Source organism: Piliocolobus tephrosceles, chromosome 21, assembly GCF_002776525.5.
Source record: "Piliocolobus tephrosceles isolate RC106 chromosome 21, ASM277652v3, whole genome shotgun sequence".
Taxonomy (NCBI): Eukaryota; Metazoa; Chordata; class Mammalia; order Primates; family Cercopithecidae; genus Piliocolobus; species Piliocolobus tephrosceles.
In genome coordinates, this window is record NC_045454.1 from 8094771 (window position 1) to 8110131 (window position 15361).

Sequence of the window (15361 nt, forward strand, 5' to 3'; positions counted from 1 at the left end):
GAGTCTCGCTCTGTTGCCGGGGCTGGAGTGCAGTGGTCGGATCTCAGCTCACTGCAAGCTCCACCTCCCGGGTTCACACCATTCTCCTGCCTCAGCCTCGTGAGTAGCTGGGACTACAGGCGCCCGCCACCTTGCCCAGCTAGTTTTTTGTATTTTTTAGTAGAGACGGGGTTTCACCGTGTTAGCCACGATGGTCTCGATCTCCTGACCTCGTGATCCGCCCGTCTCAGCCTCCCAAAGTGCTGGGATTACAGGCTTGGGCCACCGCGCCCGGCCTTTTTTTTTTTTTCTTTAACCTTGGTCTGGAAGGGGTGTGTCTGGAGCTCATTCCTTTGGCCTTGGCTTTTTAAAGTGTTATTTTATACCTGTCCCTGAAGTGAGCTTGCTAGGGGGAGGAAAACTTGTGTTTTTTGGGTTTTTTTAACCCTTGCCTTGCCTGTTACTTTTTTTGGAGTGAATGAATGCATATTTATTTTTAAATTTCTGCCTCAGGTTCCCCCTTTTGATGTTTTTAATAAAAGAAGTTTAATAGAAGGCCTTACTATTACTTAAGTCTGCATGAAGAGACTTTTTTTCTTTTTTTTTTTTATTTTATTTTATTTTATTTTTTGAGACAGAGTCTCGTTCTGTCGCCCGGGCTGGAGTGCAGTGGTCGGTTCTCAGCTCACTGCAAGCTCCGCCTCCCGGGTTTATGCCATTCTCCTGCCTCAGCCTCCGAGTAGCTGGGACTACAGAAGCCCACCACCTCGCCCGGCTAGTTTTTTGTATTTTTTAGTAGAGACGGGGTTTCGCCGTGTTAGCCAGGATGGTCTCGATCTCCTGACCTCATGATCCGCCCGTCTCGGCCTCCCAAAGTGCTGGGATTACAGGCTTGAGCCACCGCGCCCAGCCTTTTTCTTTTTTTTAAATGATTATTATACTTAAGTTCTAGGGTACATGTGCACAACGTGCAGGTTTGTTACATATGTATACATGTGCCATGCTGGTGTGCTGCACACATTAACTCGTCATTTACATTAGGTATATCTCCTAATGCTATCCCTCCCCTTTCCCCTTACCCCAGGCCCCGTGTGTGATTTTCCCCTTCCTGGAGACACGTTTTTTTCTTTAGACAAAGGTTGATATTTATGCAGAGCCATTAGCTGAGTGGTAGTTTGCCTAGCTACTATTGCCTTTATAGTTGATTGAATGCTTCTAACAAGGAAAGGTAAGAGACAAGGGAGTATTAGTAACTTCCTAGTATGGCCAGAATCACTTTTATTAAGTCTTGAACCCTCTGCAAAATGAAAACCAGTCCTTAAAGAGAGAATCTGGAGACCACCCTTTCCAAGTTTGAACTGGAACATGTGCTAATTTTTTTATTTTTGCAGTTATTTTTATAATTGCCTTTTCATTGTTACTGATTTTTAGGCAGCAGTTAGTTAGATTGAACTTTTTACATTTTTTTTTTTTTTTTTGGGCTAGGAGTTGTCCAAAGCTAACCTGCTCTGATAGATAACATTCTTCATTTTTGTGGGTTGCTGGGCCAGTAAATCTAATACATTTGCTGTTTTATTAGTGATGATTTCAAGTACTGCCTGCAACTTTATGATGTGGTTAAGCATGTAAATAGGACCCGGGTTTTTTGTTTTTTGTTTTGATAAAAATAGGTAGGTTGTTGGATATGTGTGTATGAGGACATGTGTGGGGTAACCTGCAGTCTACATTGGTTAAGTCTGGCTTTAGAGTAGTGACATTTACAGGGGCCGGGTGCGGTGGCTCACGCCTGTAATCCCAGCACTTTGGGAGGCCAAGGCGGGCGGATCACGAGGTCAGGAGATCAAGACCATCATGGCTAACATGGTGAAACCCCGTCTCTACTAAAAATACAAAAAATTAGCCGAGTGTGGTGGTGGGTGCCTGTAGTCCCAGCTACTCGGGAGGTTGAGGCAGGAGAATGGTGTGAACCCAGGAGGCAGAGCTTGTAGTGAGCCAAGATCACGCCACTGCACTCCAGCCTGGGCAACAGAGCAAGACTCTGTCTCAAAAAAAAAAAAAAGAATAATGACGTTTCCAGGACGACAGGTCTTTGCTTCACCATCTGGTTTTACCGGCATTTTGGTAAGCATAATTGACCTTAGTTGTGTGCTAGGGTGCCACGATATACAATATCAACATTTTTTTCTGGGGTCGCAGGGGGACAAGGTGGAGTTACTCTTGGTATGCATACATATTTCTAGTTATTTCTATAGTATTTTTCCAAAGGTAGGTTACCACAAATCGGTGAGTTTAGTATGCTGCCTGACAAACATCAAAATACAGAGAAATAGGCCGTTGGTAAAAGGGAGGGACCCTGGTTTGGTTTAAGAGGGAACCTTTCTTTGACCCTGCATGAATTTTAAACCACTTACCAGGTAAAAACCTGGCGTTATACGGGAGATAGAGCTTGCAGTGAACCGAGATGGTGCCACTGCACTCCAGCCTGGGCGACAGAGTGAGACTCCGTCTCAAAAACAAAACAAAACAAAGCAAAGCAAAAAAAACAACTTGGGGTTATACCATACATAAGGCTGGTTATTTCCTGGGTCACAAATTGAGTAGGTGGTTTTGATTATAAATGCAAGTTTTTTTTTTTTTTTTTTGAGACAGAGTCTCGCTCTGTCGCCCAGGCTGTAGTGCAGTGTCACTATCTCAGCTCACTGCAAGCTCCACCTGCCGAATTCACGCCATTCTCCTGCCTCAGCCTCCTGAGTAGCTGGGACTACAGGTGCCCACCACCATGCCCGCCTAATTTTTTGTATTTCTTTTTAGTAGAGACGGGGTTTCACCGTGTTAGCCAGGATGGTCTCGATCTCCTGACCTCATGATCCGCCCGCCCCAGCCTCACAAAGTGCTGAGATTACAGGCGTGAGTCACTGCGCCCGGCCATAAATACAAGCTCTTAAGCGAGTTCCCGTACACTTATAATAAGCATGGTACAATAGAGTTCTAGTTATACTGTTCCCTGACCAGGTAGTATGTGTACACTGGGGACACCTTTTTATTTTTTATTTTTTTATTTTTTTATTTTTATTTTTGAGATGGAGTCTTGCTCTGTCGCCCAGGCTGGAGTGCAGTGGCACGATCTCGGCTCACTGCAAGCTCTGCCTTCCGGGTTTACGCCATTCTCCTGCCTCAGCCTCCCGAGTAGCTGGGACTACAGGCGCCCGCCACCGCGCCCGGCTAATTTTTTGTATTTTTAGTAGAGATGGGGTTTCACCGTGGTCTCGATCTCCTGACCTTGTGATCCGCCCGCCTCGGCCTCCCAAAGTGCTGGGATTACAGGCGTGAGCCACCGCGCCCGGCTAGGGGACACCTTTTTATAGGTGCTTCTTTGAGCATGGTTAAGGGGGTAACAACAGCAAAACAATGTACAGCGTATTTATACCCAACAAGAACAGAAACAGTCCTGGCCTGGGGAAGGAGGTTGAGCACAATGACAGAACAATAATAAAACAGTTAGTAGTACAGGAAAACTACTAGTTCTAAGATTTTTTGGCCGGGCGCGGTGGCTCAAGCCTATAATCCCAGCACTTTGGGAGGCCGAGATGGGCGGATCACGAGGTCAGGAGATCGAGACCATCCTGGCTAACACGGTGAAACCCCATCTCTACTGAAAAATACAAAAAACTAGCCGGGCGAGGTGGTGGGCGCCTGTAGTCCCAGCTACTTGGGAGCCTGAGGCAGGAGAATGGGGTGAACCCGGGAGGTGGAGCTTGCAGTGAGCTGAGATCCGGCCACTGCACTCCAGCCTGGGTGACAGAGCGAGACTCTGTCTCAAAAAAAAAAAAAAAAAAAAAGATTTTTTAACCACATTTATTTGCTTCATGAGTCCATAAGCTTTGGCCGTGCATAGACTAGTCAGCTTTTGGTGTGTGACTAGAGCAGGGTTTGCTATTTCCTTAAGCTTCAGCCATGTGTAGCCTGGTCAGCTTCCGGAGTGACAAGAGCAGAGCCGTCGTCCTCAGCAGCAACTCGGTCTCATTGTGGGATCAGCCGGGTCAGACGGTCTGGGTCCTCCTGGCTGGTTCACTTGTCTAAAGCTGCCGGTTTCAGCTGACTGTCGTGGATCCAAGGCACAACCCCTGCAACTTTTTTTTTTTTTTAGACAGAGTCTCGCTCTGTCGCCCAGGCTGTAGTGCAGTGGCGCAATCTCGGCTCACTGCAAGCTCCACCTGCCGGGTTCACGCCATTCTCCTGCCTCAACCTTCCGAGTAGCTGGGACTACAGGCACCCACCACCACGCCTGGCTAAGTTTTTGTATTTTTTTATTTTGTATTTTTAATAGAGACAGGGTTTCACCGTGTTAGCCAGGATGGTCTCTATCTCCTGACCTCGTGATCCTCCTGCCTCGGCCTCCCAAAGTGCTGGGATTACAGATGTGAGCCACCACGCCCAGCCACAACCCCTGTAACTTTTAACAGCAGTAGGAGTGGACAAGATTACAGTATGGGGCCCATCCCCCATGAGTCCTAGAGAAGTTGAATTTTACTTTTTAACTTAAAAGAGTTTCTAGGTTTAAAGGCGTGTCAGGCTTAATAAAGGCATTCTTTCATATACCTAACTACGAACACTTTGCATGGCTATTTTTAAAGCCTGCATTTGCTTTTTTAAGGTTAATTCCTTTAGTTCCTGGAGATAGCCTTTTTTTTTTTTTTTTTCCCCAAGATGGAGTTTCGCTCGTCACCCAGGCTGGAGTGCAATGGTGCAATCTCGGTTCACCGCAACCTCCTGCTCCCGGGTTCAAGTGATTCTCCTGCCTCAGCCTCCCAAGTAGCTGGTATTACAGGCATGCACCACCATGCCCAGCTAATTTTGTATTTTTAGTAGAGACAGGGTTTCTCCATGTTGGTCAGGCTGGTCTTGAACTACCAACCTCAGGTGATCCACCCACCTCGGCCTCCCAAAGTGCTGGGATTACAGGCGTGAGCCACTGTGCCCGGCCAGAGACCACCTTTAATTTGACTTATGATTTGGGGTGCCATCACGCCCTGTCGGCCACCCAAGTGAACAAAATCTCATAGGGCGAATACCCAGTTTGTTTGGTGGGGGTGCACCTGACTTGGAGGAGGACCATAGGCAAGACCTGATTCTACCTCAGATGAGTTTCCTGGCAATACTTCTTCAGTAGCCGCTTGAGTGTCTGGTTCATGCATTCCACTTTTTTGAACTTTGCAGCCGATAGGCTGTGTGTAACTTCTATTTTATTTTTAACAGTCTTGTTAAATCTTGCACTATTTTAGCTACACATGCTGGCGCATTGTTTGCCTTTAAAGTTAGAGGCAGTCCAAACCTGGGGATAATGTGTTTTAACAGTACTTTAGTTACTTTTCGTGCTTTTTCTGCTCTGGTGGGGAAAACTTCAACCCATCCTGAAAAGGTATAAATAAACGCTAGCATGTACCCATAGTCTCTGGCACAGGGCATTTTGGTAAAGTTTATAAGCAAGCCTTTGTTTTTTTTTTGTTTTTTTTTTTGAGACAGAGTTTCGCTCTTGTCGCCCAGGCTGGAGTGTAATGGCACAATCTCGGCTCACTGCAACCTCCGCCTCCCGGGTTCAAGTGATTCTCCTGCCTCAGCCTCCCAAGTAGCTGGGATTACAGGCATGTGCCACCATGCCCAGCTAATTTTGTATTTTTAGTAGAGACGGGTTTCTCCAGGTTGGTCAGGCTGGTCTTGAACTCCTGACTTCAGGTGATCTGCCCACCTCGGCCTCCTGAAGTGCTGGGATTACAGGCGTGAGCCACCGCACCTGGTTTATAAGCAAGTTTTCATAAGGCATGGCTTCTTTTCCTGTTCAGTTTTCCAGATGAGGGTTGTTTGTTTATTTGCAATGGAATCTCTCTGTCGCCCAGGCTGTAGTGTAGTGGTGTGATCTCAGCTCACTGAAACCTCCGCCTTCCAGATTCAAGCAATTCTCCTGCCTCAGCCTTCCCAGTAGCTGGGACTACAGGCACCCACCGTTTTGTTTTTTTAGTAGAGACAGCTTCACTGTGTTTCGATCTCCTGACCTTATAATCCGCCTGCCTCGGCCTCCCAAAGTGCTGGGATTACAGGCGAGGAGGGTTTCTTTTTCCCCCGCTTTGTAACGTTATATAATGGCTTAGCCATCAGTGAGAAACGTGGAATCCAGATATGGCAGAATTTTGCTGCCTTCAACTTTTAATGTGACCATGGGCTCCTAGAGGCCTAATGAGAAGGAGCCCAGTCTGTCCTGGTCCTCACATCCTTCAGCTCCTGCCAGCCCGATCAGATAAGTATTTGGTTTCTTTAAGGTGCAGGAGCCCTTGGCCGATGGCTTCTTTGCCTCGCAGACTTAGCCATTTCCCTTATTACCTTCTGGACATTTATCCTTCCAGTGTCCTTTCATTTTGCATTTTGCACATTGATCCCTCTATAGCCTTGGTCGGCTCTTTTTGTTTGTTTGTTTGGTTTTTGAGGCGGAGTCTTGCTCTGTCGCCCAGGCTGGAGTGCAGTGGCCGGATCTCAGCTCACTGCAAGCTCCGCTTTTGGGGTTTACGCCATTCTCCTGCCTCAGCCTCCCGAGTAGCTGGGACTACAGGCGCCTGCCACCTCGCCTGGCTAGTTTTTTGTATTTTTTAGTAGAGACGGGGTTTCACCGGGTTAGTCAGGATGGTCTCGATTGCCTGACCTTGTGATCAGCCCTTCTCGGCCTCCCAAAGTGCTGGGATTACAGGCTTGAGCCACCGTGCCCAGCTGGTCGGCTCTTAAATCCCTGCCTAACTTGACCTTTTCCACATCCACGTCTGCGTCCACATCCTTTCACATTGCTTATTTTTCTTTCTTTCTTTCTTTTTTTTTTTTTTTTTTGAGACGGAGTCTCGCTCTGTCACCCAAGCTGGAGTGTGGTGGGGCGATCTCGGTTCACTGCAAGCTCCACCTCGCAGGTTCACGTCATTCTCCTGCTTCAGCCTCCGGAGTACCTGGGACTACAGGCGCCCTCCACCACGCCCGGCTAAGTTTTTGTATTTTTAGTAGAGATGGAGCTTCACTGTGTTAGCCAGGACGGTCTCGATCTCCTGACCCCGTGATCTGCCCACGTCGGCCTCCCAAAGTGCTGGGATTACAGGTGTGAGCCGCCGTGCCCAGCCTGCTAATTTTTCTTTTTATGAGGGCTGATGCCAACTGACTGGCCTTTTTTGTCAGCCTATGTTCTGCTTCCTTTTTCCTTCCTGAGTTCTCCTGCTCCTACAGCTGGCCAGTGGGGCCGGGCAACGGCATGGGCCCCGCCCCCATGCACGCATTGCCATCTGTCTTTCCTCTTTCTGATTTTTCTTTTTTCTTTTTCTTCATTTTCTTTTTTTTTTTTTTTTTTTTTGAGACGGAGTCTCGCTCTGTAGCCCAGGCTGGAGTGCAGTGGCCGGATCTCAGCTCACTGTAAGCTCCGCCTCCCAGGTTTAGGCCATTCTCCTGCCTCAGCCTCCCCAGTAGCTGGGACTACAGGCGCCCGCCATCTCACCCGGCTAGTTTTTTGTATTTTTTAGTAGAGATGGGGTTTCACCGTGTTAGCCAGGATGGTCTCCATCTCCTGACCTCGTGATCCGCCCATCTCGGCCTCCCAAAGTGCTGGGATTACCGGCTTGAGCCACAGCGCCCGGCCTTTTTTCTTCATTTTCACACTTACTTTTTGGGGCTAGGTAGGATCCGCACAGCCGTGGTCCACTCCTGGGCTGCTATCCGCCCAGAGGCTTGGTAGGTGCCTGCCGCAAGTTGTAAGAATTATGCCTTTCTATTTTTTTTTTTTTTCCGGGGCCAGTCCCCGCCCCCCTCTTTTTCCCGATAGAGCCGGGCTGGGGAGAGGGACTTAACTCTTGGTGTGCCTAGCTGCTTGGCGCCTCGCTTGTTGCTTTTGCTCTTTCCTGTTTTGTTCCCTGGTCACGGTTAATGTACATCTTGGTAGTTACTTTCATAAGCTGGGTGGCATTCATGCCTGCAGCTTCCGCTTGATGTCACCCCGGGCTTGCCCTACACATGCTGTGCTTACCATGCCCGCTGATTTTCAGCAGCCTCAGGGTCAAATGGGGTGTAAAGCCGGAATGCTTCACAAAGTTTTTTATAAAACTGACTTGGCTGTCATCAGCTCTCTGAAGCACTTTTGAAATTTTTCTTCTATTAATTGCTTTCTTTCCACCAGCTTTCACGCCTTACAGAAGTGCCTCTCGGTACCTGTGCAAACGCTGAAGCTGAGTTGCATCCTCTGGGTCCTAGTTAGGATCTGGGTCTGAGAACTGACCTTGAGTGCATGCCTGGGCATGCCCTGCCTCTGCTGGTGCGTGGGGTTTTAGCCAGCGAGAGCTGCCTGTGTTACTCTCGTGCACTTTTTAGTGTTAAATCACATTAGGAAAAGCTGCTTGCAATCTGGCCAGGTTGGATTGTGTGTCAGAAAGATGGACTGCATCACATCTGCTGTAAGGGCTTGGGGCTTCTCTGTGTAGGAGGGCGTATGGGGTTTCCAGTTTAGTAGATCAGTAGTCGAAAAGGGCTGATGGATGAAGGTCCGTTTGCCCCCTGAACCCGGCCTCGGTTATTATAATAAATGGGTCCTCACATCTCCCTGACAGGCATTTGCATAGCTCAAGCACAGCCAGATCTGAGACGGCCTGCTTGACTATTTTTGTTGTGCCCTGAGTTCCGAGACCCCCCTCAAAGACGACCACCAGAAACCGAAGTCAAAGCCAAGCAGCCGGGATCACTTTATTGCAGGTTCGAACCCGGACCTCTCTCCGTACAGGCGTAGTCAGGAGGGCAAGAGAGAGGTCCCGAGCACAGCTCAAGCCTACTTTTTATAGTAAGGCACAAACAGGTTACAGAAGATTAGAGCATTTTTGCAGTTACAAGATTGGGATTGGTTGACATTTTGAAGTTTGAACATTCGGCAGTTTCTGATTGGCTCCCGCCCTTTTTTAAACTACAAACGTCTAGGGGTTTTTTTTTAGACAAACTGCTTGCTTAACCATGGGTGGGAGGGGGGTGGTTTCGATTGAGCAAGCAGGGGGTACGTGACTGGGGGCTGCAAGCACCGGTAATCAGAACAGAACAGAACAGAACAGGACAGGGACTTTCACAACGCTTGTCCATACAACGTCTGGAATCTATAGATAACATAACCAGTTAGGTCAGGGGTCGATCTTTAACCAGGCCCAGGGTGCCGCCCGGGCTGTCTGCCTGTGGATTTCATTTCTGCCTTTTAATCTTTTCATTTTGACTTCCTTCCCTGGCCTTTTGAGGCTCCGATCCTTCCCTTCAGGGTGAGACTTGGGGCGTGCTATTTCCTGAATTTGGTTCTTGGAGGGCTGTTGGCCTCAGTAAAGGCAGGTAGGCTGGGACATATGGAGGAGGAATCTCTGTTTCCTCTGGCAGCTGTTGCAAAACTGGCTTCTGTTGCTCTTTCTGGGATTTTTCTTTTTAATTTCGTGTCAGTCGGCGAAGCTGCTCTTACTTTTACTTTTGGCTCGGGCTACAAGTGTTTTGCGATAAGCTGCTAAACAGGGCTGGATCCAGGTTGGTCTTGTCTGTCCTATATTTAACCATGAATCAATATAAGGAAACTGATAAGGATACTCAGGCTGTCACCATCTTAAATACATGGCAAATTGTTTTCTAGTCTACAGTTTCTTCGGTCAGCCGTCCAACATCAAAGGAAAGTCATTCTAATTCACAGAGAGTTCTCAACCTCTGGGGGATTCGCTTAACTTTATAATCCCCTGAAAAAACCTTTCTTAAAGTTTTGTGACATGCGCTTCAATGGAGTAAGTTTTGATGACTGTCCTTCTATTCCTTTCTTTACGGCGCAGTGCACTCACTCGCTCTTCCTCTTGTTTCTGCCGACTATACTGTCTCCTATCATGGGAGTTTTTAGACACTACTTGGCTTTGGAGAGTTCCTTATTCCTGCTACGACTCTGAGCTGTAGGGCAGCTCTGATTAGCCGTATGCAGATCGCCACTAGTCGTAGTGGGCCCCACACTTTCTTTGCTCAGAGCACCGAGTCCACACTTAGAGATTTGTGACTTCTCTTTGTGACTGATTAGCCTAATTAGGCCTCTACATTTACACACTTTTACACACTTCCCCACTCCCAGTTCCTATGGTCCTAATTGGGGTGGCAAGCCACTCTGGCCACCTCCAGTTCCTTAGTTGGGGTGGCTCGCCACCTCCCGTTTCCTTTTCCTAATCGACTTAGCGAGCCATTCTCGTGTCTCGTATTGGTTGGGGTGTGAGTTTCATCCAAATTGACAAGCCACTCTTCGGCGCCCCCAGCCCCTCTGGATAGGACTACTAGGCACACCCCAGGAAGTGATCAGGCTCCCCTTCCGTCCCTACGGGATGGGTCCTGCCTTGGGCCCCAAATTACTGCGGTTCCTGAAGTGCACTGTTTCCGAAATCGTTCTGTAGCTCCTTTCAGGTTTTGTTGCGCTGCTGGGTAGGGGCGCCAGGTCAGGGGAGAGCTGATTTCTTCTCCAGGCTAACGTTCTCCCGGTGGCACCTGGGGTCACAGGTCTCCCGAGGCCCGGGGCTCCAGCTCCCAGAAGCAAAGGAGGCAGTAAACCTGCTGTTTCTGGCCCCTTTGTGGTCGCCAAAAATGCTGCGGGAAACTGAGGACTGGAGAGACCGATACGGAGAACAGGAGGATTGTTTATCTTAGGTGCGCACCAGCTCAGTAGATTCGCATCTAAAAAGCTGAGCATTAAACAAACACAGAGCAGGATTTTTATGAGCGGACTTACGAAAGTAAAACAGAGGCAGTTAATTATGTGATAGGTCACATGATTTATAGTACAGCATAACTTGTGGCTTTGCGTAGCTGGTGGCCTTGTAGCTGTGTCAAAACAAACAAAAAAAAGAACTGGCTAAATACAGACATTTGTAAAACATAGTTATGCTTAAGAAACCAGAGAAAGGAGTAGCAGAAAGAAATTTGTTTTTCTTTTTTTCCTTCAACCTTGCTCTGGAAGGGGGTGTGTCTGGAGCCTATTCCTTTGGCCTTGGCTTTTTAAACAGTATTATCTCATAACTGTCCTTGAAGTGAGCTTGCTAAGCAGAGGAAAATTTATTCTTTTTTTTTTTTTTTAACCCTTGCCTTGCCTGTTACTTTTCTTGGAGTGAATGAATGCATATTTATTTTTAAATTTCTGCCTCAGTTGGGGATGAAGAATCTGAGAGCTCTAGGTCTGTGGGAGGAAGGGGCAGGAGGGTCTCAGGGCTAGGAGAACACCACCCCAAACCCTGCTCCCATGCAGGGAAGCTGGAGCATGGGGGAGGAGTTGGCCTGGGAGCTGCCCTGGGAGCTGGTGTCGCTGCCCTGCTCGCTCTCTGTTCCTGCCTCCTCATCTTCAGGTAAGTGTCATCCCTGGGAGGGCAGGCAATGCAGGGTGTGGGAAGGGAGAGGGTTCTAGAATCCCAGACAGTCCCAGCTGCAGGAATCTAGATGGGGCAGTGGGTGTAAGAACTGGGCCTTGGGCAAGAGAATCAGAGCAGGGGTCTGCTCCAGAGCCCTGATCCAGGCCATCTATGAGGGTCCCCAGTTCTCACTGTGGAAGTCAGCCCATGGATATGTCCCCACCCCACTGGCCTCCATGGCCTTCCAGCCTCTGCTAAGCCATGTGGGAAGCAGTCGCCCCAGGCTCTGGGCCAGCCTGAAGACTGAAGGACAGTGCTTCTTCCCTCAGGGTAAAGACCTGCAGGAAGGAAGCTCGCAAGAGGGCAGCAGCGGAGCAGGACGTGCCCTCCACCCTGGGGCCCATCTCCCAGGTGAGAGCCCAGCCTCTGTCTGCTGGGGCCCCAGCTATTCCCCTTGCCTGGATGGCCATGGGCACTCCTCTTGGTGCCTTGCAGAATCATTGTGCCCCAAATAAGATTTTGCTCCTGGGTCCCCATCAATGCAGTCCTAAGTCCCATGATCTGGGGGCACCCTACCCCCTGCTCCCCATATCCCCTCCCAGAACCAAGGCCTCCCTGGGCCTGTCCATACTCTGCCTGTGCTCCATCTTTGTGTTTGAGTAGATCTTCCGAGGTCCCTGAGGTCAGTCAAGGTCCGAACAAATCCCCATCTTTCTCGCACCTCCTCCTTCCTGGGCATCCACTCGTAATTTGCAGTTAGATAGTAACTTGATTGACTATAGCTTTAATGTCTGCTTCTCCTTCCACACTGCAAGCTGCCTGAGGTCAGGGATGGTGTCTCCCTAGTTCCCCCGGGAATATCCAGGGGCTGGCACAGGGGAGCTGTTCCATAAGGGCAGCGGGCGCTGGAGTCAGAGAGACCTGGACGTGAATCCTGGCCTGACCACTGCTTAGATGTGTGGGTTTGGGGTATTTACTCAGCCTCCATTTCTCCATCTGATCATGGGGACCGCAGTGCCTCACCAGTGGATTGTGGTGAGGATTTTGTGAGTCTGGATTTTATGAGCCTGGCAGTGAATTACCAAGAGCCAGATGTTATTGTTCTCAAACACTTGCTGAATGAGTGAATGGATGAGGGCCCAGCCAGCGTCTGTGGAATGAGTAGGTGAAACAGGAAATGGTCAGCTTCCAGGTCCTCTTGTGCACCCTCCTTGCTCTTGCTTAGCCCCCAAGATCCTAATTTGACCCCCTTTCTCCCTTGTATTCAGGGTCACCAGCATGAACGCTCGGCAGGCAGCTGCCAAGACCACCTGCCCCCAGGTGCAGCCACCCCCACCCCAGGGCAGGGGGAAGAGCGGGAGCTCTACTACGCCTCCCTCAGCTTCCAGGGGCTGAGGCTCCGGGAGCCTGCGGACCAGGAGGCCCCCAGCAGCACCGAGTACTCAGAGATCAAGATCCACAAGGGACAGCCCCCGAGGGGCCTGGGCTTTGGGCTTCAGTTGGAGAGGGAGACGTCAGGGATGGTTCCAAAGTGAAGAGTTCTCCATGGAAACAGGACACCAGCAAGTGCGTGGGAGTCATATTGGTGTGACGGCCAGAACTGGACTCAGATTTCAGCCCCATCCCCAGTGAAGAGCTTGAGTTTGAAGAGTATACTCTTTTTTGAGACGGTCTCACTCTGTCCCCCAGGCTGGAGTGCAGTGGTGCAGTCTCAGCTCACTGTAGCCTCAACCTGCCAGATTGAAGTGATCCTCCTATTTCAGCCTCCCAAGTACCTGGGACTACAATTGTGAGCCACCACGCCAGGCTCATTTTTGTATTTTTAGTAGAGACAGGGTTTCGCTGTGTTTCCCAGGTTGGTCTTGAACTCCTGGGCTCAAGCAATGTGCCTGCCTCTGCCTACCAAAGTGCTGGGATTACAGACGTGAGCCACCGTACCTGGCTGAAGATTACACTTTCCATTCAGAGCGAGTTTGAAGATGACACTTTTGAGGCATCGCATCTATGGTTCATTACTACAGAAGCTTCTCTGGATGTGTAAAGCACAGGAAACCAGGCAGAGGAGGCACAGGGCGCTCTCCAGAACGAGAAGCCAGCTCCTGGGGTTGCTTTGATGCAACCGTCATTCCACATTGACAACCATTCTCCTCCTTCAGAAGAGGGAGAGTGAGAGAACCAAGTCCGAGTGGTCCCCATTTTAACATTAAAAAAAAAAAAAGGCTGTGTGTGGAGGTTCACACCTGTAATCTTAGCACTTTGGGAGGTTGAGGTGGGTGGATCACAAGGTCAGGAGTTTAAGACCAGCCTGGGCAAGACGGTGAAACCCCGTCTCTACTAAAAACACAAAAATTAGCCAGGCATGGTGGCGGGCACCTGTAATCCCAGCTACTGGGGAGACTAGGCAGATAATTGGTTGAACCCGGGAGGCAGAGGTTGCAGTGAGCTGAGATCATCCCACTGCACTCCAGCCTGGGTGACAGAGTGAGACTCTGTGTCTAAATAAATAAATAAATAAATAGAGCCTGAGTTAGGGCAAGTCATCTTACTCCTCAGTAAAACGGACACAATAAACCTAAATCACAGGGCTATTGTGGGACAGAAAGGAAGTCATTAAAACAAGGCACCCAGGCCAGGCACAGTCGCTCACATCTGTAATCCCAGCACTTTGGGAGGCTGAGGCGGGCAGACCACATGAGGTCAGGAGTTCAAGACCAGCCTGGCCAACATGGTGAAACCCCATCTCTACCAAAAACACAAAAATTAGACAGATGTGGTGGCGCACACCTGCAGACCCAGTGACTCAGGAGGCTGAGGCACGAGAATCACTTGAACTCAGGGGGCAGAGGTTGCAGTGAGCCGAGATTGCACCACTGCACTCCAGCTTGGGCAACAGAGTGAGGCTCTGTCTCAAAAATAAATAAGTAAGGCCAGGCATGGTAGCTCACGCCTGTAATCCCAGCACTTTGGGAGGCCAAGGCAGGCCTCACGCCTGTAATCATGCTGTGTCTACTAAAAATTCAAAAATTAGCAGGGCATGGTGGTGGATGTCTCTAATCCCAGCTACTAGGGAGACTGAGGCAGGAGAATTACTTAAACCCGGGCGGCAGAGGTAGCAGTGAGCTGAGATCACGCCATTGCACTCCAGCCTGGATGCCAAAAGCAAAACTCTGTCTCAAAACAAAAAAGAAAGAAAAGAAAAGAAAGAAACGAGAGCTCACTATGTTGCCCAGTCTGGTCTCAAAGTCCTGGCCTCAAGCAATCCTCCCACCTCAGCCTCCAAAAGTGCTACGATTACAGGTGTGAGCCACCATGTTGGGCTGACCTGATCTTGTAACTCCGAGTTTCTACCCTTTTACTGACATCTGTCCGTGTTTCTCTCCTCCTAACCCCCAGCAACCACGGTTCTAATTCTACTTTGTTTCCATGAGTTCTGTGGCAGGAGAATAGGGATTAGGGGAACGGGAGCTCAGCAGGTGCAGCCAGTTCCTACAGACAGGGGAGCGCAGGTGTGGCGCACAGGCCACATTCTCACTCCCATGATAACAAGCCACATCAGCCTCTGATTGGCTGCAGGCCGGGTCTCCACTATGGCCCCTGATTGGTCGTGAGCCAATCCTTCATAGCATGTAACCAATTGGAGGCCTCTGAAGGGTGCCTAGGGGTGTTTCCGGGTTCCTTCTAGCTTATTACAAACCCTAATTGGGGAGCCTCTTGAGCTGCTGGCTCCATCCCGCTCCCACTCTGAACTGTCTTCAATAAATCTGTGCTTTTCTATTCACAATAGCAAAGACATGGAATCAACCCAAATACCCATCAATGATAGACTGGATAAAGAAAATGTGGTGCATATACACCATGGAATACTATGCAGCCATAAAAAAGGATGAGATCACGTCCTTTGCAGGGACATGGATGGAGCTAGAAGCCATTATCCTCAGCTACTAAAAATACAAAAATTAACCAGGCATGGTGGTGGGTGCTTG

At 49.3% G+C, this 15361-nt stretch overlaps 1 protein-coding gene and 1 non-coding gene across 2 annotated transcripts in view; both read left to right on the forward strand.

Annotated features, from left to right (window-relative positions):
- The window catches only part of SIGLEC11 (sialic acid binding Ig like lectin 11), a 16129-nt gene extending 2533 nt beyond the window's left edge, over window positions 1-13596 (forward strand). Inside the window, exons 7-9 of the mRNA XM_026448395.1 lie at window positions 11279-11375; window positions 11708-11789; window positions 12647-13596. Coding sequence (XP_026304180.1) covers window positions 11279-11375; window positions 11708-11789; window positions 12647-12913 — 446 coding nt within the window. The 3' untranslated portion in view covers window positions 12914-13596. The remainder of the gene's footprint in view (window positions 1-11278; window positions 11376-11707; window positions 11790-12646) is intronic.
- Window positions 13355-13568, forward strand: LOC111520186. The gene has a single exon (XR_002724584.1). It is a non-coding gene; the product is annotated as a small nucleolar RNA U3 (small nucleolar RNA).
- Window positions 13597-15361: the final 1765 nt, after the last annotated feature.